At 52.3% G+C, this 26624-nt stretch overlaps 1 protein-coding gene across 1 annotated transcript in view; it reads left to right on the top strand.

Moving 5' to 3' along the window:
- Nucleotides 1–26624, top strand: part of SLC39A11 (solute carrier family 39 member 11) — a 141904-nt gene that overhangs the window by 68122 nt on the left and 47158 nt on the right. The window contains exon 6 of the mRNA XM_064150660.1: nucleotides 11195–11365. Within this exon, the coding sequence (XP_064006730.1) occupies nucleotides 11195–11365 (171 nt within the window). The remainder of the gene's footprint in view (nucleotides 1–11194; nucleotides 11366–26624) is intronic.

The following is a 26624-nucleotide window of genomic DNA, read 5'->3' as shown; positions in this document are numbered from 1 at the left end:
TTCTATGATTCAAAAGGAGGGTGAGGAATAGAAGGCTGAGGAGAAGTTTAGGAGGTGAATGAGCTCCCATCTCTTGCTGCCATCTTCTCCCAAGTGACTAATGACAGGACAAGAGGTAACCACCTCAAGCTGCACCAGGGAAGAGTCGGGTTGGACATTAGAAAGAGTTTTTTTACTGCCAGATGCTTCCACATTGGAACAGGCTGCCCAGGGATGTGATGGAGTCACTATCCCTGCAGGTGCTAAAAAAATGAGATGTGGCACTTTGGGTCATGGCCCAGTGGTCACAGAGGTGTTGGGCTTGATGATTTCAAGAGGTCTTTTCCAACCTTAATGATTCTGTGATTAGCCTGAATTTCTTGTGTGAGTTATGGGATGGGTGATTGGTGTCACAGCCAGGGCAGTTGGACTGATGGCTTCTGAGACAGGTGCTGCCACTAAGCCTTGAAAAAAGCCTCTAGAGAAAGTAAAAGGAGTTGAAGAAAGGTAATTGTGGTGTCCCCAGAAGGCAGAGCGTGCTGCTGGTAACGCAGAGCCCAGCGTGGGTGCTGCTGGGAGTGTGCCTGTGTCTGGCTCCACTTCCTGAGGGATTCTGCTTCTTGGTTTTGATGCAGTTTCTCTTCTGGGGCTTCCTCTTGGTTTAAAAATGAAGGAAAAGAAGAGGCTAGGGAGAAGAGGATGGTGCATACTGGTCCCTGTGTAGAGGAATATGCTTAGGAATCATAGAATCAGCCAGGTGGGAAGAGACCTCCAAAATCTTCCAATCCAACCTATCACCCAGCCCTGTCCAATCAACTAGACCATGGCACTAAGTGCCCCATCCAGGCTTTGCTTGAGTGGTTCCATCTGCCTCCTGCAGGCACCACTGTGCCTTGTGCAGCCTTCCACCAAAGGAGGAAAGCTCCTTTCTGTCTCCTCTGCCCCCTGCTGCCCTGGGTCTCTTTGGACCCACAGAGATGCTTCCACTGCCTGACCGCTTGCACCACCCATGAGCGGCGATGTCTGGAGCCCAGGGGAGGAGGATTTTTGCAGAGCAAAAGCCCTGATGGGGCCTTTGTGCCACAGGGATGGAGCCCAACTGCCACAAAACATTTGTAACATCTGCTCAAAGTTAATGGAGCGTCGAGGGTTGGCGGAGAGGAGCGGGGAAGGGGCTGGGGCTTGCTGAGAGAGACGTTAGCAGCGTCACGCTTGCAGCACGGGGTGAGTGTTTCTGTCAGGGCTTGGATTGACTATCAGGCCTTTGGGAATCCTAGAAAATTTCCAAGTAATTTTGATTTATATCAGCCATTAAGGGAGAGGATTTAACAGGCAATTATCTCCTGCACCTTGGGAAAGGGATGTCAGCTACTTGCGTTATCGTTTTCTCTAGCAAATTAGTCCTCACCCCCATCAGACAAAGGGTCAGACCCAGCTTGCTCAGCTCTGGTTTTGATGGAGCAGCTGTGGTGCGTAGTAGACATTTCCAGCTGCAAGTGAGCAGGTACTGGCACTAGCAAGAGCTGCGTGGGGCTCACAGGAGCCGAGAGGAATTTGGCAGCAGGTTTGGCACTGAGCAGCTGCAGCTCTCCTCCTCTGTCCGCGGTGCTTTGCTGTCACCTGGGCTCGGGGGCTGCTGCCCCGTGGGAGCAGCTGGAATGGATGTTGTAGGAAGAGATGAGAGAGGCAAAGTGAAAGCTTTTGAAATGAGAGTGTGTGATGCTTTCCTTCCTCTGCCTCCTTCCCAGGCGCATCAACACCGAGCAGTTTTTACGACTAGCTGGCGAGCGACAGCTAATCATAGGCTTTAGTAAGTCTATTGTGCATCCCTGCTTGGCACTGTCTCTCCTTCCCTTCTCCCACACTTTGGAGAGGGGAGCTGACAAATTTTTGTAAACGAGGGAGCTATTTCATCCCTTGCAAGTTGAAGCTGAAAGGAGAAACACCAGAGCCGCCAGCGGGGGACTCGCGTTGCTGTGAGAGCCTGGAGATCCCTGCTTTGGCTGCTGGCAGGTCCAGAGGCAGAGACTCGCTACAGGAATTTGATGGGGAGGAGATGGGAAAGGATTTTGGGACCTGTAAATGATTTTCCTTCCAATATCTTCAGCCAAGGGAGGCTCCAGAATCCTGTGAAAATGTTTGCTCCAGCGTGGAGGAAGGAGGAGATACTGGGATGCTGCTCTGGAGAACGTGACTCTGCCATGGGTACTGGCTCCTGCCAGCCCTCCCTAAGCCAATCTGCCCCCTGGTGCTGTGGGGCTGGGCTGGAGGGGAGACTTACAGCTGAACTGAGACTGAAATGGGCCTCACAACTAAGAGGGGATGCACAGGCTCCTCTTTTTGCCCGAGAGCAAATTATGTAGCCTCATCCCTGGTTCAGCAGCCTGGTTAAGTATTTAAGATCTGGAGAAGAGGAGGCTCTGAGATGAACTTATTGTGGCCTTCCAGTATCTGAAGGGAGCCTACAAAAAAGCTGGGGAGGGATGTTTTAGGATATCAGGCAGTGACAGGACTAGGGGGAAAGCTGGAGGTGGGGAGAGTCAGACTGGATGTGAGGTGGAAGTTGTTGAGCATAAGAGTGGTGAGAGCCTGGAATGGGTTGCCCAGGGAGGTGGTTGAGGCCCCATCCCTGGAAGTGTTTAAGGCCAGGCTGGCTGAGGCTGTGTGCAGCCTGCTCTAGGGTAGGATGTCCCTGGGCATGGCAGGGGGGTTGTAACTGGCTGCTCCTTGTGGTCCCTTCCATCCCTGACTGATTCTATAATAGTGATCCCTAGGCACATACCTGCTGCCTTGGGGTAACAAAGCAGAGCAATCCTGTAGTGCCCTGGGTGTAGTTTGCAGATGTTGATGGTCAACTCAGCGCTGGCAGCATTATGTGCTTCTGCCCAGCAAAGATCATAGAATCAACCAGGTTGGAAGAGACCTCCAAGATCATCCAAGTCCAACCTATCACCTAGTTCTATCCAGTCAACTAGACCACGTCATAGAATGGTTTAGGTTGGAAGAGTCCTCAAAGATCATCCAGTTCCAACTCCCTGCCATAGGCAGGGACACCTCCCACTAGAACAGGTCATCCAGACCAACCTATCACCTAGCCCTATCCAGTCAACTAGACCATGTCATAGAATGGTTTAGGTTGGAAGCTTCCTCAAAGATCATCCAGTTCCAACTCCCTGCCATAGGCAGGGACACCTCCCACTAGAACAGGTCATCCAGACCAACCTATCACCTAGCCCTATCCAGTCAACTAGACCATGTCATAGAATGGTTTAGGTTGGAAGAGACTTCAACAGATGATCCATCTCCAAGTTTTTAGGTTGGAAGAGTCCTCAGAGATCATCCAGTTCCAACTCCCTGCCATAGGCAGGGACACTTCCCACTAGAACAGGTTGCTCAAGGCCTCATCCAACCTCACCTTGAACCCCTCCAGGGTGGTTGTGGAGCACAGAAGCACCGAATGTGATCAAAGATCACATTCGGTGCTTCTGTGCTCCACAACCTCCCTGGGCAACCTGTGCCAGGCTCTGGCCAGCCTGATCTAGGGTAGGGTGTCCCTGCCCATGGCAGGGAGGTTGGAACTAGACGATCCTTGTGATCCTTTCCATCCCTGACTGATTCTTTGATCTGTAGGAGAGAGGCAGGGCTAAGCCAGCCCTAATTAGAGAGGAGGAGGAGAGCTCTGAAGCAGATGTGAAAAGCTGGAGAGCTCCACAGCCGTTCCAATGAACCAGGGAAGCTGAAGTGCTGCAGTGAAGAGGGGTTTGGGTTCGAGCAGGGAGAGTAAATAGCGCATTCATCTCTTTGTGTACCCCTCGTGAGCGCAATAAAGCCGAGCTCAGGGCTAATGCAAACAGTTTTCATTAAGAAATAATCAAAAATAAAAAGCCATTTCAGAGGCTGATAAGAAGCCAGTTGGGTTTTGGGTTTTTTTTATATTCCAGCAGCAGTTTAAGCCACACTCAGAGCCATTTATCTTTTTCCCAGCGCTGGCTGCAGAGGATATGAAAAATGCAGCAAGCTGCACACATGTAATTAAACTTTTGGCAGAATCTTTGCCCTGCAGCTTTGGGGTGGGGGGGGGGGGGGGGAGAATCAATAATGATAAATTAAAATCCATAGAGGACTCTTTTTGGTGCTGGTGGTTGTTGCTGTTGTCGTGAACAAGCTTTAAAAGAACGTATGTGGCACAGATAATGACTTGCCACAGAACAGCCTTGGCACCGTTCTTGCCATCCCCCATGTCTGATTGTGTCAGCTATTCTTTTGGAAAAGGCACCCCTTGTCCTGCTCTTATCACTGCTCCAATTTGCTATTGAAGCTTTGCTGATTTCCAGCCAAGCCTGTGTTTAGCCCTAATTACTGTTTTGTTCCCCTCGGCCCACGCAAGATGCAGCGTCTCAAGCTGGGCGCGCTCTGGGTGCTGCGTTTTGTGTGGCAGCCCTATGAGTGTTCCCCCCCCCCTCACCATGCCATGTCTGAGGGCTGGGAGCTGGTACCAGCACTCCACTGTAATTATCCTTTTCTCTTTTTTTTATTGTTTGTTTCTTTAAAGCCTTTTCCAACAGCAATTGGAAAGTGAAACACATCACTTGCCCTGCATCCTGCTTGTGGTCGTCTTCTTACGTGTGACACTGCTGGGAGAATAGTGCTAGGGCTGGTTTTGGTGCTGCCTTTCTCCTCTGCCACAGTGCTAGGGATGGTTTTGGTGCTGCTACCTTTCTCCTCTGCCACAGTGCTAGGGATGGTTTTGGTGCTGCCTTTCTCCTCTGCCACAGTGCTAGGGATGGTTTTGGTGCTGCCTTTCTCCTCTGCCACAGTGCTAGGGCTGCTGTTGGTGCTGCTGCCTTTCTCCTCTGCCACAGTGCTAGGGCTGGTTTTGATGCTGCCTTTCTCCTCTGCAGTAGTGCTAGGGTTGGTTTTGGTGCTGCTGCCTTTCTCCTCTGCAGTAGTGCTAGGGCTGGTTTTGGTGCTGCCTTTCTCCTCTGCAGTAGTGCTAGGGCTGGTTTTGGTGCTGCCTTTCTCCTCTGCCACAGTGCTAGGGCTGGTTTTGGTGCTGCCTTTCTCCTCTGCAGTAGTGCTAGGGCTGGTTTTGGTGCTGCCTTTCTCCTCTGCCACAGTGCTAGGGCTGGTTTTGGTGCTGCTGCCTTTCTCCTCTGCCACAGTGCTAGGGATGGTTTTGGTGCTGCCTTTCTCCTCTGCCACAGTGCTAGGGCTGGTTTTGGTGCTGCTGCCTTTCTCCTCTGCCACAGTGCTAGGGATGGTTTTGGTGCTGCTGCCTTTCTCCTCTGCAGTAGTGCTAGGGCTGGTTTTGGTGCTGCTGCCTTTCTCCTCTGCCACAGTGCTAGGGCTGGTTTTGGTGCTGCTGCCTTTCTCCTCTGCCACAGTGCTAGGGCTGGTTTTGGTGCTGCTATCTTTCTCCTCTGCCACAGTGCTAGGACTGGTTTTGGTGCTGCTGCCTTTCTCCTCTGCCACAGTGCTAGGGCTGGTTTTGGTGCTGCTGCCTTTCTCCTCTGCCACAGTGCTAGGACTGGTTTTGGTGCTGCTGCCTTTCTCCTCTGCCACAGTGCTAGGGCTGCTTTTGGTGCTGCTGCCTTTCTCCTCTGCCACAGTGCTAGGGCTGCTTTTGGTGCTGCTGCCTTTCTCCTCTGCCACAGTGCTAGGGCTGCTGTTGGTGCTGCTGCCTTTCTCCTCTGCCACAGTGCTAGGGCTGGTTTTGGTGCTGCTGCCTTTCTCCTCTGCCATAGTGCTAGGGCTGGTTTTGGTGCTGCTGCCTTTCTCCTCTGCCACAGTGCTAGGGCTGGTTTTGGTGCTGCTGCCTTTCTCCTCTGCCACAGTGCTAGGGATGGTTTTGGTGCTGCCTTTCTCCTCTGCCACAGTGCTAGGGATGGTTTTGGTGCTGCTGCCTTTCTCCTCTGCAGTAGTGCTAGGGCTGGTTTTGGTGCTGCTGCCTTTCTCCTCTGCCACAGTGCTAGGGCTGGTTTTGGTGCTGCTGCCTTTCTCCTCTGCCACAGTGCTAGGGCTGGTTTTGGTGCTGCTGCCTTTCTCCTCTGCCACAGTGCTAGGGCTGGTTTTGGTGCTGCTATCTTTCTCCTCTGCCACAGTGCTAGGACTGGTTTTGGTGCTGCTGCCTTTCTCCTCTGCCACAGTGCTAGGGCTGGTTTTGGTGCTGCTGCCTTTCTCCTCTGCCACAGTGCTAGGACTGGTTTTGGTGCTGCTGCCTTTCTCCTCTGCCACAGTGCTAGGGCTGCTTTTGGTGCTGCTGCCTTTCTCCTCTGCCACAGTGCTAGGGCTGCTGTTGGTGCTGCTGCCTTTCTCCTCTGCCACAGTGCTAGGGTTGGTTTTGGTGCTGCTGCCTTTCTCCTCTGCTAATGCACTGCTAATTTGTACAAGAGGCAATTTCATGTTCCACTTGGCCATCCAAGCCAACCTCAGAACTTCCCCTCTAAAAGCTGCATCTATCTTGTTTATCCTTTGCAGATTTCCCCCCTGCCCCTGCCCTGTTTGCAGCTGATGGGGACAAAGCTCTTCACCCCCATGGGCACTGTGGCTTCTCTTTGTCTTTGGTTATAGAACTGGTGAGGGTTGGAAGGGACCACAAGGGTCAGCCAGTTCCAATCCCTCTGCCAAGGGCAGGGACACCTCATACTAGATCAGGCTGCCCACAGCCTCATCCAGCCTGGCCTTAAACACCTCTAGGGATGAGGCTTCCACCATGTCCCCGGGCAACCCATTCCAGGCAGTCACCACTCTCATGCTGAAGAACTTCTTCCTAACATCCAGTCTGGATCTACCTATTTCTAGCTTTGTTCCATTCCCCCCAGTCCTATCACTACCTGACATCCTACAAAGTCCCACCTCAACTTTCTTGTAGGCTCCTTTCAGATACTGGAAGGCCACAATAAAGTCTCATTGGAACCTCCTCCTCTTCAGACTGAACAGCCCCAACTCCCTTGGTCTCTCCTCAGAGAGGTGCTCCAGCCCTCTGATCATCCTCATGGCCCTTCTCTGGACACCACTGTCCTCAGAGGAGCTTCAGATACGCTTGTAAAAAGTCTGATTTCTGTCAAAAGGTTTTTACACCAGTAGTAAGCACTGCTTGTGAGTAAAATGAAGTAATACTGTTAAAATTAGGTAGGACAAGGGAGGTTATTCTGGCCCTGTACTCAGTGCTAGTCAGGCCACACCTTGAGTCCTGTGTCCAGTTGTGGGCTCCTCAATTCAAGAGAGATGTTGAGGTGCTGGAAGATGTCCAGAGAAGGGCAACAAAGCTGGTGAGGGGCCTGGAGCACAGCCCTGTGAGGAGAGGCTGAGGGAGCTGGGGGTGTGCAGCCTGCAGAGGAGGAGGCTCAGGGCTGAGCTCATTGCTGTCTACAACTACCTGCAGGGAGGCTGTAGCCAGGTGGGGTTGGTCTCTTCTTCCAGGCAAGCAACAGAAGAAGGGGACACAGTCTCAAGTTGTGGTGGGGGAAGTCTAGACTGGATGTTGTTAGGAAGTTGTTGTCAGAGAGAGTGATTGGCATTGGAATGGGCTGCCCAGGGAGGTGGTGGAGTCCCCATCCCTGGCTGTGTTGAAGCAAAGCCTGGCTGAGGCACTTAGTGCCATGGTCTGGTTGATTGGGTGGGTCTGGGTGCTAGGTTGGCCTGGCTGATCTTGAAGGTCTCCTCCAACCTGCTTGATTCTCTGATTCCATGTGTGACCTGAGGGGACAACCAGTGCTCCTGGGTGTTATTCCACTGTGGTCTGTCCTTTCCCTGCTCCCAGCCCAGGGAGAGGTTTCAATCTCCAGGTAATGGTGCAGGAGGAGTAGCCAAAAGGCAGATAGGAGCATCGCAGTGTAGGGACAAATGAATGTCTGCAAGCAGAGCAGATGCCAAGGCAGAGCTCTTCTGTTCAGAGACAGAAAGTTAGAGTTTTGGAAGCGCTGGTGACATTTGCTTTATCAGTTTTGCTAAGTGCCAAGCAAAAAGCAGCTGGGAGGTTTCAATTATTTTGGCTTGTTCTGCCTAAACCATCAGGACAGGAACTGAGGCATCCGAGGCTTCCACCCGTAGCGCTGTGGTGGATTTGTTGCATGGTTCTGGGTGAGGTTGCCCTGCCTCCTGTGCCTGTCCCCTGCCAGGGAGCATGCAGACATGATCTGTACTGTTATAATCAGATCTTCCCTGACAAAATAAATCCCTTGTTCTATTCAGTTAGTTTAGTTTATCAGAGAAGATGAGGGTAATGTAGTCAAGGACTTGGCTGGACAATGATGTGGGGTGATGGATGATGGCTCCTTGACTTGACATTTTGGCTGTGCCCTGCTGAGGCTGGGTAAAGCAGGAAGCTCCAGCTTGAGCCTGGCCCTGTGTTGTGGAGGGCAAATTAACTAACGCAAAACAAACACAAATCCTATGAGCAGAGGCTGGGGGAGCTGGGGCTGTTTAGCTTGGAGAAGAGGAGGCTCAGGGGTGACCTCATTGCTGTCTACAACTACCTGAAGGGATCCTGTAGCCAGGTGAGGTTGGTCTCTTCTGCCAGGCAAGCAGCAGCAGAACAAGGGGACAGAGTCTCAAGTTGTGTTGGGGGAGGTCTAGGCTGGATGTTAGGAGGAAGTTGTTGTCAGAGAGAGTGATTGGCATTGGAATGGGCTGCCCAGGGAGGTGGTGGAGTCACCGTTGCTGTCTGTGTTGAAGCAAAGCCTGGATGAGGCACTTAGTGCCGTGGTCTAGATGTCTGGCTAGGGCTGGGTGCTAGGTTGGACTGGATGAGCTTGGAGGTCTCTTCCAACCTGGTTGCTTCTATGATTCTATGATAATGCAAGATGATATTTTCCTCAGTTAATATTGTTTGTTAATTTTGCTATTTAGAGCTCTCCACACCCCCCACCACTCATTTTAATAATATCTTGGTTCTTACATGGTCATGGAAACACTCTATGGATAATATCTACATCTAATGTAACCAGCAAACTAAGTAAACATTAATTGAACTGGAAGAGACTATTCATAGAATCATAGAATCAAAGATCACATTCGGTGCTTCTGTGCTCCACAACCTCCCTGGGCAACCTGTGCCAGTTTCTCACCACCCTCACTGCAAAGAACTTCTTAACATCCAGTTTCACCCTCCCCTTTGCCAGTTTAAACTCATTACCCCTCATCCTGTCATTACAAGACCTTGTCAGTAGTCCCTCCTCACCCTGATCCTGCTGTTTGAGTGAGGTTGGGAGCACAGAGGTAGCATGGAGGTGGTGCCATGGTGCAAACCCTTTGCCATGCAGGTCCATGGGTCAGTGCTGGTGGCCAGAGCAGGGTCAGCTGAGAAAAATACTGTGTGTAGGGCCAGGGGGAATGTGTGCCAAGCAATTAAAGTAATCCAGTGGCCTGGCAGAGGAGGAGAATTTAATCTATAAGTGGCTTCAGCCTTGGCTGCCCCATTGCTACGGGTGTGCCGTGCCAGCATTCCTGCGGTGAACTGGACAAGCCTCTTGGCTGAGTCTGCTTGTCCTTGTTATTGCTTTGAAAAAAATACTTGTCTGTGTCCCTGCAGGCTGGAATGCAGCAATATTTGATGGCAGAGCTTCACATTATTGTCTGGGCTAAGCTTTGGGGACAGAAAGTGTCTGGCTCCGAGCGGCCACCGCTGGTGTTTATCCGTTTGCAGAGCGGCAGCAGGCGTCAGGGCTTGCAGCCCTGGTGATGCTGTGTGGGGATCCTCCTGCCACACAGCAGGAGGGAATCCAGGTGTGAGAGCTGCCCACTCCTGCTGCCATCGAGTGGGATTTTAGTCTTTGCCTTGGGGGGGTTTATTTTGGTACTAAAATAGGTTAAACCCTTGGGTTTGTTCACTGGGGCATTGAGCAGTGTTTTTGGGATGCTTCCATCTGCCCATTTTTATGTCACAGGTGGTAAGATGTGGAGTGTTGCTGCTTTCCCAAGGTCACCTCCTGTGTCACTCTGCATGGTCCCTTTCACTCTGAGGTCCTTAATTGCAGCTCCAGGTGTAATGGTCAGGCATCATCCCCCCAGCACATGGCAGGGGAAGCATTTGGCATTCCATCAGAACAGCTTCAGACAGCTCCTTGCACTGTGTCTGCAAAAAAAAAACCTCTTGGAGTGGGTCAAGGGACAGGAGAGAGAATTATATAAATCCAGAGGGAGAGAATTATACTGTCTAAATGTCAGATATCTAATATGAAGCCATAGCTGTGTGAAGTTGAGGAATTTCTTCTCCTTGAGCCTTGCCTTCCATTTGCCTTTCCGTGCCGAAGGTGACTGGTGAAGGTCCTGGTGTGGGTAGGCTTTATTGTGGTGCTCTCTGGTCCTTGTCCTACCCTCCACAGCCCTAATTGGGGCTTGGGTTTTAGCAGTGTCATTTTAAATAGCTGTTTTGGAATAGAGCTGATAGAAATGCTCCTGCTGGGAGCAGAGGTCTGGGAGAGCTTGGGGTTTTCTGGTGATGTCTTTGCAGATGGCAGTGGCAAATCTTTTGGTAGCGGAACAAATGGTTACTAATTACAGCTCAGTGCAACCCTTCTGAGACCAGGGTGAAATCAAAATGAAATGTTTTGGGGGTTTCCTTCCTCTGCACAGGCTGTGGAACTGCAGCCATGCCAGGGTTGGGCTGGGTGAGATGATGTCACTCTGAGTCCCTGGTGGCTGCTGCCTGGCAACTCTCAGAATCCAATCACGGTGGGGGCTGGAAGTGATCTCTGGAGATCGTCTGGTCAGAGAGTCTTTTGCTAAAGCAGGGTCACCCAGGCAGGTTGTTCAGGACTGCATCTAGATAGGTTTGGAGTTTGTCTAGAGGAGGAGGCTTTACAACCTCTCTGGGCAGCTTGATCCAGTGCTTGGCATCCTTGTGATAAATAAGTTTTTATACTCATCATCCTCGTCAGCCCCTGGGGCCAGAGCTTGTCCCCAGCAGATCAGGACTTTACAGGAGGGTGTGATGCTGGGGAGCTGTGTGGGACCAGGAGCAAGTCTCAGGAGGAGGAGGCAGAGCAGGAGCTTCTGTCTCGGAGTCTCCCTGGTCTTTGGGCTCTGTGATCTGTGTGTTGGGGAAACCCTTTACCCTAAGCAAATCAACGGGGCCAGTGTGCCCCGCTTCAGCCCTGCTTTGGTCAGCCTTCTTCCTTCTCTCTGCTGCTTCCTTCCGCGAGGGGAGGCAGGAGGTGCTCTGCTGCCCCTCTGTCACCCTCTTGGCTGACCTGGCTGTTTTCTGTACCCCCAGATAAAGGTGAGAACGGAGAGCCCTATCAGCGGAGGAGGGGTGCAGGGAGCAGCCTGCCAGACACCCCCGCGGCGTTCCCTGGGACCAAGGACGGGGCCCCGGCGGCCGGCAGCAGCAGCTGGAGGCGGATTATGCTGATGATCCTCGCTATAACCATCCACAACATCCCGGGTGAGTCCTGTCCATCCATCCCAGCTCACAGGCAGCCCTTCCCAGGGTTGCTGCCATCCTGGGAGAAGGCTTGGGGCAGTGCAGCTGGAGAGCTGCCCGGCAGAAAGGGATCTGGGAGTTGTAACAGACAGGCAGCAGTGTGCTCCAGCAGCCAGGAGGGCAAATGGCATCCTGGCTTGTATTAAAAATGTTGTGGCCAGCAGGAGTAGGGAGGTGATTGTCCCCTTGGACTCGGCTTTGATGTGGCCACAGCTTGAGTAATGTGCTCGGTTTTGGGTACTGCAACACAAGAGAGATGTGGAGGTGCTGGAGCAGGTCCAGAGGAGGACAACAAAGCTGGGTAGGGGCCTGGGGAATAAATCTTATGAGGAGCGACTGAGGGAGCTGGGGATGATTAGTGTGAGGAAGAGGAGGCTGAGGGGAGACCTCATTGCTGTCTACAGCTACCTGAAGGGACATTGTGGGGAGGCTGCTGCTGGGCTCTTCTCAGAGGTAATTTGAGACAGAACAAGGGGGAATGGCCTCAAGCTGAGGCAGGGGAAGGTTAGATTGGGCATTAGGAAAAAGTTTTTTCCTGGAAAGAGTGGTCAGGCATTGGAATGAGCTGCCCAGGGAGTGGTGGAGTCACCCACCCTGGATGTGTTTAAGGGTGGTTTGAATGCGGCACTTAGGACTATGATTAGGCTGGACTTGATGATCTCAGAGGTCTTTTCCAGCCTCAGTGATTCTGTGATTTAAGGTGAACCTTGTAGAGTAGGGTTCTAGGTTGGACTTGGTGATCCTGAGGGGCTTTTCCAACCTGGCTGTTTCTGGGATTCTGTGATCCCACAGGGCTGTTGCCTCCTCTCCCTCCTTCCCCTCGCTGCTCGCAGATGGCACTCGCTGAGTGGGTGCTGGGTGCCTTTCGACAAGGTTTAGCACATTGGATCTTCTGCTCTCGCTAGGGATGAAGCATGTGAGGTCTTGGCAGCAGCACTCTGTGCGGGGAGGGGGCTCGGGGGGAGCTCATGAGCTCGGGCTCGCTGCTTTGTCGTGAACATCTGCAGCCTCTCGTGCTGCTGCCAGGCTGTCGTGGGTGAAAATGGTAAGTCCAGGAGTGTATTGAGAAAGATGAGATTGTAAAGACAACCAGTTCTGGCCTCTCTTCATTTCTTTTCTGCTCTGTGCACCAGCAAGAGATGGATTTTAAAGCGCTGCCTATCTCAGCAGGAGCATCTACAAATTGGGGCTTACTTATTCAAGGGATGGAGTTTGCCAAGAGATGGGAAGCTGCAGAGCCCTGAGACTTGGGAGGGCTGCATCCTGCCAGGGGCTGGGCTCTGGAACTACAGAAAAAGATGCAATAAAATAGAGATGAGATAAATCTGTAACAGCTGAGGATATTTGGCTGCTCTGCAGTTCTTGGTGCTGTTGAGCAGAATGTAAGGGAACCTTTTCAAATGCTTGCTTTGCTGGTTTCTTCTCTCTTCCTTTCCCCTTCTCCTTCTATTTTCCTTTAGCTATCAGATCAGAGCTGGGCAGGGGCAGCTGCCTCCTGTCCTCCTGTGTACTTCTTGCTTTTGAGAGAGGCTTTCATCAGATGCCAGGACGCTCGTCTTCAATTCCATCCCTGGGCAAGAAGCCTCAGTTATGGGTTTGTAGTCACAGATCCTGCATTTCCTCCCCTGCAAGGACACCCCAGGATCGAATGGCAGGAGGAAATCGCAGCGAGCGCACCATGGCATTGGAGCTGTGCCATGCGTGGGTGGTGTTCTCCTTCAGCACTCATGAGCTGCTGTCCCTTCCAGCCTCTCTGTGCTTGCCTGTCTCTGGGCTGAGGTTGCATCCTTCCAACTGGCCATCAGTTCCCAACACATTTTGGGTTCTCCTTCTCTCATGGCTTGGGGTGCCCAGCTGGTCAGGCTCTCATTTCTTCAACCTTTTGAGGATGCTCTGCCCATGGATTGCCAGCACCAACAATTTCTGTACGTGAAGGCTGCTCATGTCATCAACAACAAAATAGAATCATAGAATCAGTCAGGGTTGGAAGGGACCACAAGGATCAGCCAGTTCCAACCCCCTGCCATGGGCAGGGAAACCCTACCCTAGAGCAGGCTGCCCACAGCCTCAGCCAGCCTGGCCTTAAACACCTCCAGGGATGGGACCCCAACCACCTCCCTGGGCAACTCAGTCCAGGCTCTCACCACTCTCATGCTCAACAACTTCCTCCTCACCTCCATTCTGAATCTCCCCACCTCCAGCTTTGCTCCATTCTCCCCAGTCCTGTCACTCCCTGACAGCCTAGGAAGTCCCTCCTCAGCTTTTTTGTAGGCCCCCTTCAGATCCTGGAAGGCCACAAGAAGGTCACCTGGGAGTCTCCTCTTCTCCAGGCTCAACAGCCCCAACTCTTTCAGTCTGTCCTCACAGCAGAGCTGCTGCAGCCCTCTGAGCATCCTCATGGCCCTTCTCTGGACACACTCCAGCATCTCCACATCCCTCTTGTCATATGAGCTCCAGAACTGGATGCAGTACTCCAGGTGGGGTCTCAGCAGAGCAGAGCAGAGGGGGAGAATCACCTCCCTGGCCCTGCTGGCCACACTTCTGCTGCTGCAGCCCAGGCTCTGCTTGGCTTTCTGGGCTGCAAGTGCACACTGCTGGCTCCTGTTGAGCTTCTTGTCCAGCAGCACCCCCAAGTCCCTGTCCTCAGGGCTGCTGCCCAGCCTGGATTTGTGCTTAGGATTACCTCCACCCAGATGTAGGACACTGCACTTGGAAAATAATTTTCTTTATTTCATCCCTTTTTTAATTATAGGTAGATAACTCAGATGCCTTATTCCATCTCTATGTATAGCTGATGGAGGCAGATGCCTGGCAGATAAGGCAAAGAGAGGGCTTTGAATTAGCCACACACATGAAGAAAAGGGGGAAGTGTTTGCACTGAGTGAGCCATAATTGGATTTTGTCCTTCAAATGAAGTGTCAGGGAGCTGAGGCAAAGAGCTGGGCTGTGTGTGCATCTTGCTGCCTTGGGCTGTGTCAGCTGGAGATTCCTGTCTCTGACACCAGCAGAGAGAAAGTTCTGTGGAGCAGTGAACAAAGCCTCACCTGTAGCGATAGGTTAATGGTGACACAGCCCTGGCTGCCACAGCGATGCCAGTCTAACCTTTCACTAACCTGCAAGAGCACAAAGCCATCCTTGGATAAGCTGCAGAGGCTTAGAAATTCTCTCTTACATCTTAAAGGTCACAGTATTAAAGCTTAATGTCCAGAAGGGTGTGTGAAAGTGATGGCCTGGTGGCTGATTCTGCTGCTTGGCCCCCGCCCAGAGGCACAGCTGAGCTCAGTGAGGGTTTCTGGGTCGTGGTGGGGTGCCTGTCCCTGCCAAGCTCTGTCCCCAGAGTCCCCCTCCAGCTCTTTTCCAACTGGCCTGTGCCTTTCCAGCAGCCCCACAGTGCCTTTGTGAGGCTGGATGGGTGTCAGTGACTGTTTGTGCTCTCTGGGACCATTCTCTGACTGCCAAGTCCAGTGCCCTCCTTTCGGTGAGGGTTTGCCCAAAGCCATCCAGAGGTTTCAAGGTGCAGAGCCTGGACTTGAGCCCATGGCTGCTACTGTGCTCCTCAGAGCCCTGCCTGCAGGTCACCAATTTCACTGATTTCACCCTAATTAATAATTCAGATTAAAAGAGCAGCCTGTGGCCTGCCCAGCACATCCCCAGGGGCTCTGTTCTTGCGTGCATGAAGCAGAAGCTGGTCCAGCCTGCGGCGAGCATCGGGATGGGGCTTGGCTATCACCAAAGTCCTTTTGCTTTCCCAGCGAAGTCTCAGCAGTGCTGGTGGCACTTTCCCGATGTGCAGTTTCACTGATTTCACCCTAATTAATAATTCAGATTAAAAGAGCAGCCTGTGGCCTGCCCAGCTCATCCCCAGGGACTCTGTTCTTGCGTGCATGAAGCAGAAGCTGGTCCAGCCTGCGGCGAGCATCGGGATGGGGCTGGGCTTGGCTGTCGCCGAAGTCCTTTTGCTTTCCCAGCGAAGTGCTGGTGGCACTTTCCCGATGTGCTGTGGAGCAGGGTTTGGCAACACTGTAACGTTCTCCCTCAATTAGCATCCCCGCGGGCGGCAGGGCTGTGGCACTATAATTAGCACAGACTCCAGCAGCGGCGTAATGACACCTCAGGCAGCGTGGGGAGGGGGAGGCAGGAGGTGCGGAGCTGACAAGTGGGGGATCATCAGCACCTTGGCACCTCAGCAAGACTTCCAGACATGGGCTAAGGGGTTTGCTGGGCCCTAGGCTGGCAGAATTGCTTGGTGCTGGTTTATTGGTAGCAGCATCTGGCTCTGCTTTCACCTCTGCTTCACAGTATCACAGTATCATCAGGGTTGGAAGAGACCTCATAGATCATCAAGTCCAACCCTTTACCACAGAGCTCAAGGCCAGACCATGGCACCAAGTGCCACGTCCAACCTTGTCTTGAAGTGCCCCAGGGACGGCGACTCCACCACCTCCCCGGGCAGCCCATTCCAGTGTCCAATGACTCTCTCAGTGTCCTCCCCTGTGAGCCCAAGGCACTTGCAGGGAGTGTCAGAGGTTGTCCAGGTTCCTGAGGGCTTTCTGTCCTGCCCTCATCACAGAATCATAGAATGGTTTAAGTTGGAAGGGATCTCAAAAGATCATCCAGTTCCAACCCACTGCCATAGGCAGGGACACCTCCCACCAGAACAGGTCACCTAAAGCCTGATCCAACCTGGCCTTGAACACCTCCAGGGAGGGAGCAGCCACAACCTGCCTGGGCAACCTGTGCCAGTGTCTCACCACCATCACTGTAAAGAACTTCTTCCTAACATCCAGTTTAAATCTTCCCTCTACCAGTTCAAATCCATTTCTCCTCATCCTGTCATTACAAGCCCTTGTCAGTAGTCCCTCCCCAGCCTTCCTGTAGGTGCCTTTCAGATACTGGAAGGCCACTTCAAGATCTCCTGGAAGCCTTCTGTTCTCCAGGCTGAAGAGCTCCAATTCTCATAGCTTGTCCTCATAGCAGAGCTGCTGCAGCCCTCTGAGCATCTTTGTGGCCTCCTCTGGACTCACTCTCACAGTTCCATGCCCTTCTTGTGTTGGGGGCTCCAGAACTGTATGCAGTAGACTGATCTCCAGAGGTCCCTTCCAACTCCCACCAGTCTGGGATTCTGTGACTGCCAGCAGAGAACAGTTTTCTTTACCCTGAGCCCCATCTAGGGTGAACATGCTTCAGTTCTTGGCGCTGCATCTCGCTCTGGTTGCAGGCAAAGGTGCTGGGAGCTGGTTCATGTGCGGGTGAGATAATTGACCGTGCAGCTCAGCCTGTGCTCAGCTGAGCTCTGCCAGCAAGTGAAAGGTTTGTTAATTTGTTCCAAAGCTGGGACTGTCAATGTAAAGAGTAAATTGATAATGACAGGAGATGCCAAACTGCAGACTGTTCCTGCTAATTAATATTCATATATGCCGAGTTTAGTGGAACATTAATTATGCATTTAATCAAGCCCTGTTTATTCCAGTTTATCTTTGTACCTTGGGTGGTTGTTATGCTGAAGACTTTGGATTAATTAAAACGTAACTGGTGTATCACAAATAACAATTAGTGAGGTGTGAGCTGAGCTGCCTTTCTCTTTTGTGCTAATGTAGGAGGAGAACCTGGTAGGATGTGGCTTGTGAGGCTGTGGGTCCACTGCTGGTTCCTCAGGGAGTTTCTAGAGAATCCTGCTCTGCTTTGAGCTGAGCTGTCATGGTGTGTGGGCAGGGATGTCCCTGCTGTGTCTCTGCTGTGTGAGGTCAAGGGTTCCTCCAGTGTGGAGATCTTCTCTCAGGTGGCCAGCACCAGAACAAGCGGACACAGCCTCAAGCTATGCCAGGGGAAATTTAGGCTTGAGGTGAGGAGAAAGTTCTTCACTGAAAGAGCCATTGGATACTGGAATGGGCTGCCCGGGGAGGTGGTGGAGTCACCGTCCCTGGAGCTGTTCAAGGCAGGATTGGAGGTGGCACTTGGTGCTCCGTGATAAAGGGTTGGACTTGATGATCTATGAGGTCTCTTCCAACCTTGGTGATACTGTGATACTGTGAGATGCTGCAGGGCGGCCAGTCACTAGTGGTGTCCCAAAGGGACATTGAGATGCTTGAGCGTGTCCAGAGAAGGGCGACGAGGCTGGGGAGAGGCCTTGAGCACAGCCCTACGAGGAGAGGCTGAGGGAGCTGGGATTGGTTAGCCTGGAGAAGAGGAGGCTCAGGGGAGACCTTATTGCTGTCTACAACTACCTGAGGGGTGGTTGTGGCCAGGAGGAGGTTGCTCTCTTCTCTCAGGTGGCCAGCACCAGAACGAGAGGACACAGCCTCAAGCTATGCCAGGGGAAATTTAGGCTGGAGGTGAGGAGAAAGTTCTTCACTGAGAGAGTCATTGGACACTGGAATGGGCTGCCCGGGGAGGTGGTGGAGTCGCCGTCCCTGGGGCTGTTCAAGGCAGGATTGGACGTGGCACTTGGTGCCATGGTCTAGCCTTGAGCTCTGTGGTAAAGGGTTGGACTTGATGATCTGTGAGGTCTCTTCCAACCCTGATGATACTGTGATACTGTGAGTCCTGAAAGCTTACATCACAGGATGTTAGGGTTTGTAAGGGACCCAAGGAGATCATCGAGTCCACCCGCCCCTGCCAGAGCAGGACCACACAATCTATTGCCCCCACACCACCATGGCCATTGAACCATGTCCCAAAGTCTGCTTGTTTTTTGAGCACCTCCAGAGGTGGTGACTCCACCACCTCCCTGGGCTGCTTGTTTCAATGCCTGGCCACTCTTTTAGAACAGAAACTTCTCCTGGCACAATTTCACAGGGTCGCAGGATGTCAGGGGTTGGAAAGGACCCAAGGAGGTCATTGAGTCCAACCCCCCTGCCAGAGCAGGACCACACAATCTAGCACAGATCACAGAGGAACACATCCAGACAGGTCTTGAAAGTCTCCACCTCCCTGGGGAGCCTGTTCCAGTGCTCTGTGACCCTTACAGTCAAGAAGTTCCCCCTTGTGCTGAGGCAGAACCTCCTGTGCTGCAGCTTACATCCATTGCTCCTTGTCCTATCCCAGGGTGCAAGTGAGAAGAGCCTGTCCTCGAGGACTCTACATCAGTCTAGTTGAGGTGGGGGGTGGGACCAAGGCCATGTTCTGTGACTGATGGTGGTTCTTCATGGCATGTTCTCAGCCTCCCTGACCCGCATGCCTCAGCTCTCTCTCTGGAGTCTTGGTGTTTGCATGGGTTATGTAGAGGTCTGTGCTTGTCTAGGACCCTTGGTGGCTTAGTCAGAGCCTGATTGATTCTCTAGTGGGTTTCTGTATGTGACAGTGGGCATGGGGGAAAGAGTTGCAGGTGTTGGGTTGTGGTGATGCCCTGCCTTGCTTTCCCCTGTGTTATAGAGAGGTAATTAATTAATGTGAGATGGTATTTCTCCCAAGTTAATACTGTTTATTCATTTTGATGTTCAGGACTCTCACCACCCCTGACCACTAATTCTAATAATAATTGGTTCTTCACACAGTCATGGAAACATTATACAGAGGAATAAATGGATCTAGAAATAGCTAGTAAGAATATAGAAACATGAATTGAACTGGAAGAGAAGGTTCCTGTGGTCAATACACTGCTTGCAGAGAAGGCTCAGGGCTGACCTCATTGTTGACTACAACTCCCTGAAGGGAGGTTGCAGCCAGGTGGGGTTGGTCTCTTCTGCCAGGCAACCAGCAACAGAACATGGGGACACAGTCTCAAGATGTGGTGGGGGAGGTCTAGGCTGGATGTGAGGAGGAAGTTGTTGTCAGAGAGAGTGATTGGCATTGGAATGGTCTGCCCAGGGAGGTGGTGGAGTCGCCGTCCCTGGAGGTGTTGAAGCAAAGCCTGGATGAAGCACTTAGTGCCATGGTCTGGTTGATTGGCCAGGGCTGTGTGCTAGGTTGGACTTGGAGGTCTCTTCTAACCTGATTGATTCTATGATTCTATGCCCAGTAGTTGGACTCAGGAGCTCCTTTCTGCTTGTGGCACAAGGCCATGATGAATTACAAGAGGCTTTAAGTGTTTACTCATAAATTATTATCTCCCAACTCGTGGGACTAGCTATAGCTTCAGACAGTACCCAAATGTTACCAGGGAATTCTGTTACAGTCTTGTCAGCCACTGAGGCCTCTGGTTCTTCCCAGGCTCCACATAGAGTGCTGGGGAAATGAGGCAGACAATTTCTGGCCTTGTCCTGGCTCCTCTGTGTATCTCCAGGACTTCCTGTCTTGGCAGGAGACTTTCAGGTGTGGGCAGGATGTCTTGCAGTGTGCAGTCTTAGCACAATGCCGTGCTGGCTATGCAGCATTTAGAGCCTGTTCCTGGTAAACTTGAGGCAGTGGAGTTTCCAGGCAGTTCAGGATGCAATAAGACAGTGAGCAATGGCAGCAGGCAGCATCAGGCATGAATACAATGGCAGAGCACATTGTGTTTACCTGATCATCTCTTTTTATCATTGTAGCCCGAGACTAATGGACCTTTGGACACAGAATAAGCCAACCAGAATGGCAGTTAGCCAAGCCTGACCATATTGGGTGAAGCCACAGGCTTGCCTTACCCAGGTTTGGGAAAACCATAGGCCTGGCACAAGGCAGGCACAAGCTGTGTGTATCTTGTTTATCACAGGATGTAAACAAGTCAGAGTCCTTAGGCTCAGTGGCTCCAGGTTCTTTATCCTCTTTCCCGTGGTTGCTTCTCCCAAAACAGAAGGAGGAAGAGCAGAAAAACTATGCCTGGACAAGCCAGAACATGTATAAGCCTATTTTGGCCTGCTTAGGCCTACCATGGCACCCTGGCAGCTGGGAAAGGTGGATTTCTCTTCCACAAACCCCACTTGGCTGATAGCAGGCACCTGGCTGAGACCCCACTGCTGTGTGCACCTCAGGGTGCCCCATCCCTTTGTCACCCCAAGGAGCATCCCTGGGCACACCCTCCTTTGCCACTGCTTGCTCTGGGGAGAAACAGCAAGGCTGATGCTGGGGCAGGTTGCTGGCAGGCAGGAGGTGATGCTTCCAGCCACCCTAACGTTGCCATGGAAACCTGCACTTCCCTCTTTCTTTGCAGTGCTTTGGGGCTGGAGAGGTGGGCAGAGCAGGGTGGCCCCATCCTCAGGGGCTGTGCAGAGCTGGGGTCGTTCTTTTTGCTCCAGCCCTTTCCTCCCTGCAGGCAAACACCTTCCCTCTCCACCTTCAGACCTGTCACTCCTCATGCACTCCCCATTTCTGTGGTGTTTCTGCCTCCAATGCCACTGTTAACTGGAGGTGTCTGGGAGCAGCAAATGGAATGCAGCAGCATCACTGCAGCATGCACAGAGCCACCAGGTCGCGGTGTGAGGTGGCACTGACATCTCTTCTCACCCCCAAATCTCACTTGGCTCCACCTGAGACTTCCTCTGCAGTTGCCAGAAACCCATTAGCAAGCTGGGATGTATTATTTTTTAATGAGAAGGAATAAAGCAAGGAGCAGGACAGAGTGTGGGAGCTAAATATGGAACAGCTTCACCCTTGACAGTGAAGGTACTGCAGGGAGGAGGGAGAGGAGGTGGAGTGTTGCTACAGGCAGGAGGGACAAGATTTCAAATGGAGAGACTTTTCAAGTAGGGGTGTCTATGGGATGGGTGAATGAGGCTCCTGGGAAGCTGCACTGGGTTGGGTTGGAAGGTCCTTGCACTCCCAGGTGGCAGTGGTGAAGTCCACCCCCCTTGGAATGCACCTGGAGATGGCAGTGAGAGGCACTGACTCCCCTGTGCTTTGGCATCAGTATCATGTGGCAGTGGTTCTGGGAACTTTCCTTCTCTGCTTGTCCAAGAGAGAAAGATTTAGCCCCAAAACTCACTGGTTGGGTTCTGCTCAGTGTGAGATGACTTGGAGAGGGCTAGTGCAGAGGAGAGGATGTGTGATTTAAATGCTGGCACCTTGCTTGCATCCCTGTCATCAGGCTGGCATCAGCGTCTTTGAGTGTCCTCACGTCAAGGTACACCAAGTCCTTTACTTAAGGTGTGATGGATTTAAGCCAGGCACCTCCTGCCCATCCCCGAGGCAGCCTCCCCGCTATGGAGGCTCCTCCTCCATCCCAAGGAAGATGCAAGCTCTGGCAGCAACTGCTGCCACCACTTTGTTTCATCCTGGGGGCACCGGAGTGGAAGGAGCATCTGCACCAAGGCACAGTAAGCTGCTGTGATGTGTTTGCATCTTCTCCTGGGAGAGAGAAGGGTTCAGCTGAGGGCCCTGGGGCCAGATAGCGTGAGACCTGCCACTGCCCTCTGCACCACCTCTGCAGGGTGAGATTTGGCTGAGCGGAGCCCAGCAGAGAGAGCTGCCTGCTGAGGTATGGGAGCTGCCTGGACACCTGCTTTGCTTTATGGCTTCTTACAGCTTGGACTGGTTTTAATGTCCTTTGATGTGTCTCCTGCTTTACGAGTGTCAGGGGGTGAGGAGCAGGCAGAAAGGTTTGGTTCTGGCTGTTTTCATGTCCTGAGCTGCTGTCACCCTGCAGTGCCAGCTGGGATCCAGCCATCTGCAGGCTGGGAAAGCTGGTGGCAACCCCAGTGTTGTCACTCATAGAATCAGTCAGGTTGGAAGAGACCTCCAAGATCATCCAGTCCAACCTAGCACCCAGCCCAATCCAGTCAACCAGACCATGGCACTAAGTGCCTCATCCAGGCTCTGCTTGAACACCTCCAGGGATGGTGACTCCACCACACCCCTGGGCAGCTAGGAGCAGGTGTTGATCTGTTGGAAGGTAGGAGAGCCCTGCAGAGGTGCCTAGACAGGCTGGATGGGTGGGCAGAGGCCAATGGGATGAGATTGAACAAGGCCAAGTGTAGGGTTCTGCACTTTGGCCACAACAACCCCAACTCCTTGACCACTGTCCCTTGTTGTGGACATCTCCAGTGGTGGGGCCCATGCATTGCTCCTTGGCTGGCCTGTCTGTACATCTGGCAAGCCTAGCTGCTGCCATTGTAGGTGTGCAATGTCTCTTTCTGGTGAGCAACAAAGCCAAGAGCATCCTGGGCTGATGCCCAGCAGCATAGGCAGCAGGTGGAAGCAGGGGATTCTGCCCTTCTCTGCTGAAACCTCACCTGCACTGCTGGGGTCAGCTCTGGAGTCCTCAGCACAAAAAAGACAAGCAGCTGCTCCATCCTTCCCTGCTTTCCTCCTGCCCTTCCTCAAACTTTTCTTCCCCTCCCACCACTGGCACAGCTCCCTCATCCCTCCCAGAGAAAACCAAATCATCTTTTCAGAAAGCACCAAATCACTGCTAATTTGGTTTTTTTTCTTCCTTTCAAAATCCTTACCTTTTTTTTTTGTGAAGCCTCTCTGGTGTTGCTCTCCTCCCAGCAAGGCTTGGTGGAGGGGAACCTAAGAACAAAAGCAAACCTGATTGCCTGGCTGGATGGGTTTTACAGCCTTCAAGGGCAGCAATTACCTGCCCAAACAGCTGGCAGCTACAAGAGTGGACAGTGAGGACTATTCAGATGAGCATTCAGACAGGTTGAAAATGTCACTGAGGGTGTTTACCTGAGGAAGAGGTCTCAGAAGAAAAGGACCTCTGTGTGTGTGTGTGTTTGTGGTCTTCTGAATTTCCAGTTGCCTTGGAAACACCATAAAAAGCAGCACTAACTTGGGTAATCTCAGCATTTGCATCCTTGAGTCCAGGCTGAGAGCTGAACCGTTCAGCAACGCCTCACAGCCTTGATCTTGTGCCAGAGCTCAGGATGGGGACAGGGGAAGTGACAGCATCAGTCAACCCTATGTGCAGGGCAAGGAGATTCCAAACTCTTCCTAAAATACCATGGCTGGATGATTAACTCCATCTAGTGAAACAGCTTGGGGAGCCAAGGCACACCTCAGAGCCCAGAGGCATCACACAAGAGCTTGTGCAAAGCTCTCACCCTGCCCCAGCGCTGCTCACCTTGGAGATGGGATTGTTGGTCTCCCAAGTAACAAGTGGCAGGACAAGAGCAAATGGCCTCAAGTTGTGCCAGAAGAGGTCTAATCCTAGAATCAACCAGGCTGGAAGAGACCTCCAAGATCATCCAGTCCAACCTAGCACCCAGCCCTAGCCAATCAACCAGACCATGGCACTAAGTGCCTCATCCAGGCTTTGCTTCAACACCTCCAGGGATGGCAACTCCACCACCTCCCTGGGCAGCCCATTCCAATGCCAATCACTCTCTCTGACAACAACTTCCTCCTCACATCCAGCCTAGACCTACCCCACCATAACTTGAGACTGTCCCCTTGTTCTATGACATTAGGAACAGTTTCTTCCCCCTAAGGGTTGTCAAGCCCTGGAACGGGCTGCTCAGGACAGTGGTGCAGTGCCCAACCCTGGAGGGGTTGAAAGGCTGAGTAGATGTGGTGCTGTGGTTTAGTGGTGACCTTGGCAGTGCTGGGTTGATGGTTGGAGTCAATTGATCTGAAAGGTCTTTTCCAACTTAAATGACACTGTGGGTGAGCAGCTGAGGGCAGGAGTAGAACTGGGGAGGGCTTTGGTTCCTTAAGAAGTTGCTGATTGTGCTGGCTGTGGAGGAGCTGCTCAGTACAGCTCTGAGCCTGTGACAAAGCTCCTCACAAATGGGTCTGGCACTGCTCTTCCAAAAGATTTCTTTTGAAGTGAGATCTGCCCTGAGAGCAAAATGCAGAGGACAGAAGTGCTCATTTGTGTGAACGACTAAAGGAGCTTTGACAGAGGGGAGGGAAGAACCACAAAGACTTCCCCACTGCAGAGAGAGTCTCATGGAACGAGGGACTCAGCAGCAGGATTAATGGAAGCAGGAATCACATCTACATGGAAACAGATGATGGGGAAGGAAAGTCAACAGATGGTGCGTAGTGAACGGCTGAGTTGGAGAGGGAGAAGCAGCCTAGGATGGAGATGCTCACAAACGTGGAGAGAAGGAGGTGACACAGCAGCCTTTGGCCATGGGCTCGTCCAGGTCCCCTCTTCCCATGAGTCATAGAATGGTTTAGGTTGGAAGGGACCTCAAAGATCATCTAATTCCAGGGCAGGGACACCTCCCACTAGAACAGGTTGCTCAAGGCCTCATCTAACCTAGTCTTGAACACCTCCAGGAAGGGAGCATCCACAACAGGACGTGAGCAGAGGGAGGGTGAGTACAACCACAAATCAGTCAGAGCATCCAGAGGGACTCACAGTGAACCAAGCCTGGTGTTGTGCATGGTCCAGAGGCAGCAGGGACTTCAGCACGTCCCAGAGTCACTGCTGAGGCTTGGGAAGCCTCTAAGTCTCTGCAGCAGATCTCGAGTGGCACACTCAGCCCATTGCTGTGATTCCTTTCAAACATTCCTTTTAGAAAAGCCTGCCAAGATGACACAATAACTTCACTGCTTCAAGAGCACAGGTTCAGCCTCTTTCAAAGAAGATGTCAAACCTCAGCATGACTCTGGTTTGCTGGTAAGCAAGAAGGTACACAAAGATTGACATGGAAGATGAAGAGGGAGAGCTTGCTGCCAGTTTGCCCACACTCAGAATTCACAGCCAGCTCAGCCCTCTGGTTTCAGCCCTTCTCTTGGGTATTCTGCACATGCTCCAAAAATTGTAAGTGGCCTGAGCAACTTCTTCAGGTGGGAAAAGACAGAAAAAGAGGAAGGTTAATGTTTCTGTGTCAACCACTTACAGATCTACTGCGCTGAAGGCTCTGCAAATGGATAGCCAGGACATTAGGTCACTGACTAGGTCACTGAAGGTGGGTGTGGGAGAGCAGATCTTACCCACTGAGGGCTCTGACATCAAAAACCAAACAGCTCTGTGCAACTTCTGGTTCTTGGCACCATCGGGAGCAAAGGCAAAGAGAAGCACGGTCCTGAGCAGCCCTGAGTGGTGAGAGGATTCACGGTGGGTCAGCGCTCTGCAGAGGGCAGGGCAAAAGCCACACAGCTTGGTGGGTGATAGGCAGGTGTGCACATCCCCCAGGAAAGCTTTCCATGTCAGAAGGGGGCTGTCCAAGGATTTCAGTGGCTGAAGCAGTTGTCAGCCCCTCTTGCAACTGGTGATGGAGCTGGAGAGTCCACACAACCCTGCTAGAGCTCCCATGGTGAAGGCACCAGGATAGGAGAAGGTTAATTTGACATCTCGTAGAATCAGTCAGGGTTGGAAGGGACCAGAAGGATCATCTAGTTCCAAGTCCCCTGCCATGGGCAGGGACACTCTACCCTAGATCTCTTTGCAGACTTGCAGGACAAGGAAATGGAAACATGCCCAATCTCAGCCACTGTCAGCAAAATGCTTCTATCTAACCTAAACAAAGGGATTTTTGCTTCTCTTGGGCTTCCTTGGCATTACAATTCAAGAGACTTTATCCTGCTAAGGCATTACCCAGGGCTCAGAATAATCCTGCACTAACATCAGCATCAGCTGCAAACCCTCAGTGGCAAAGGCTTATTTTCCTCTCTGCTTGTTTTCAGAGAAACCTCCCCCCCAAAAAACTTCAAAACCTGCAACTGCAGAGAGATAACCCTGCTGGGGGGTCACACAGGAGCTGGGTCTAGCAAGGATGCTCTCTGAAGCACAAAAAGCATCTTCACAGGGATGGCAGCCAGCACAGAATTTAGAAAGGAAGAGCCAAGAGGGAACATCACAGCAAGGAGGAGCCAGTGCAAAGGGATGCACCATGGAAAGGGGAGCAGAGCAAAGCCAGGCAAGCCCAGAGTCGTGTCAAGCCACCATGGGCAGGCTGAAGATGACAGCGTGCTACAACATGACAGTCACAGCACACAGCAGGGCAGCCTAGGAGAGACGTGGGCATGACAAGCTGGCAAAGAGGACATCAGCCAAGGGAGCAGAGTGAGGACCACGCTGCCCCCAGAGCACCTCCAGCACCTTCATGCAAGGCCAGAGGTCCCCAGCTCCCCCTGTGCTCATCCACCAGCATTGAAGCCCCAGTGAGCAGAGGGGACTGGATGTGTGCAGCAAACCCCAGTGAGCAGAGGGGACTGGATGTGTGCAGCAAGCCCCAGTGAGCAGAGGGGACTGGATGTGTGCAGCAAGCCCCAGTGAGCAGAGAGGACTGGATGTGTGCAGCAAACCCCAGTGAGCAGAGAGGACTGGATGTGTGCAGCAAGCTGCTGCAGCCTGGGCTTGATTTTCACTGTAATTTCCCTTTGGTGTCCCATCAGCAGAGCAGCAAAACAGCACAGGATGTTCTGTCTTGTTGATCCAGGAGGACAATGACAACCTTCCTGACTGCTTTAA

Source organism: Pogoniulus pusillus, chromosome 11 (genome assembly GCF_015220805.1).
Source record: "Pogoniulus pusillus isolate bPogPus1 chromosome 11, bPogPus1.pri, whole genome shotgun sequence".
Taxonomy (NCBI): Eukaryota; Metazoa; Chordata; class Aves; order Piciformes; family Lybiidae; genus Pogoniulus; species Pogoniulus pusillus.
The sequence above is the reverse complement of the archived record's forward strand: the minus strand, read 5'-3'. Positions and strand labels throughout refer to the sequence as shown.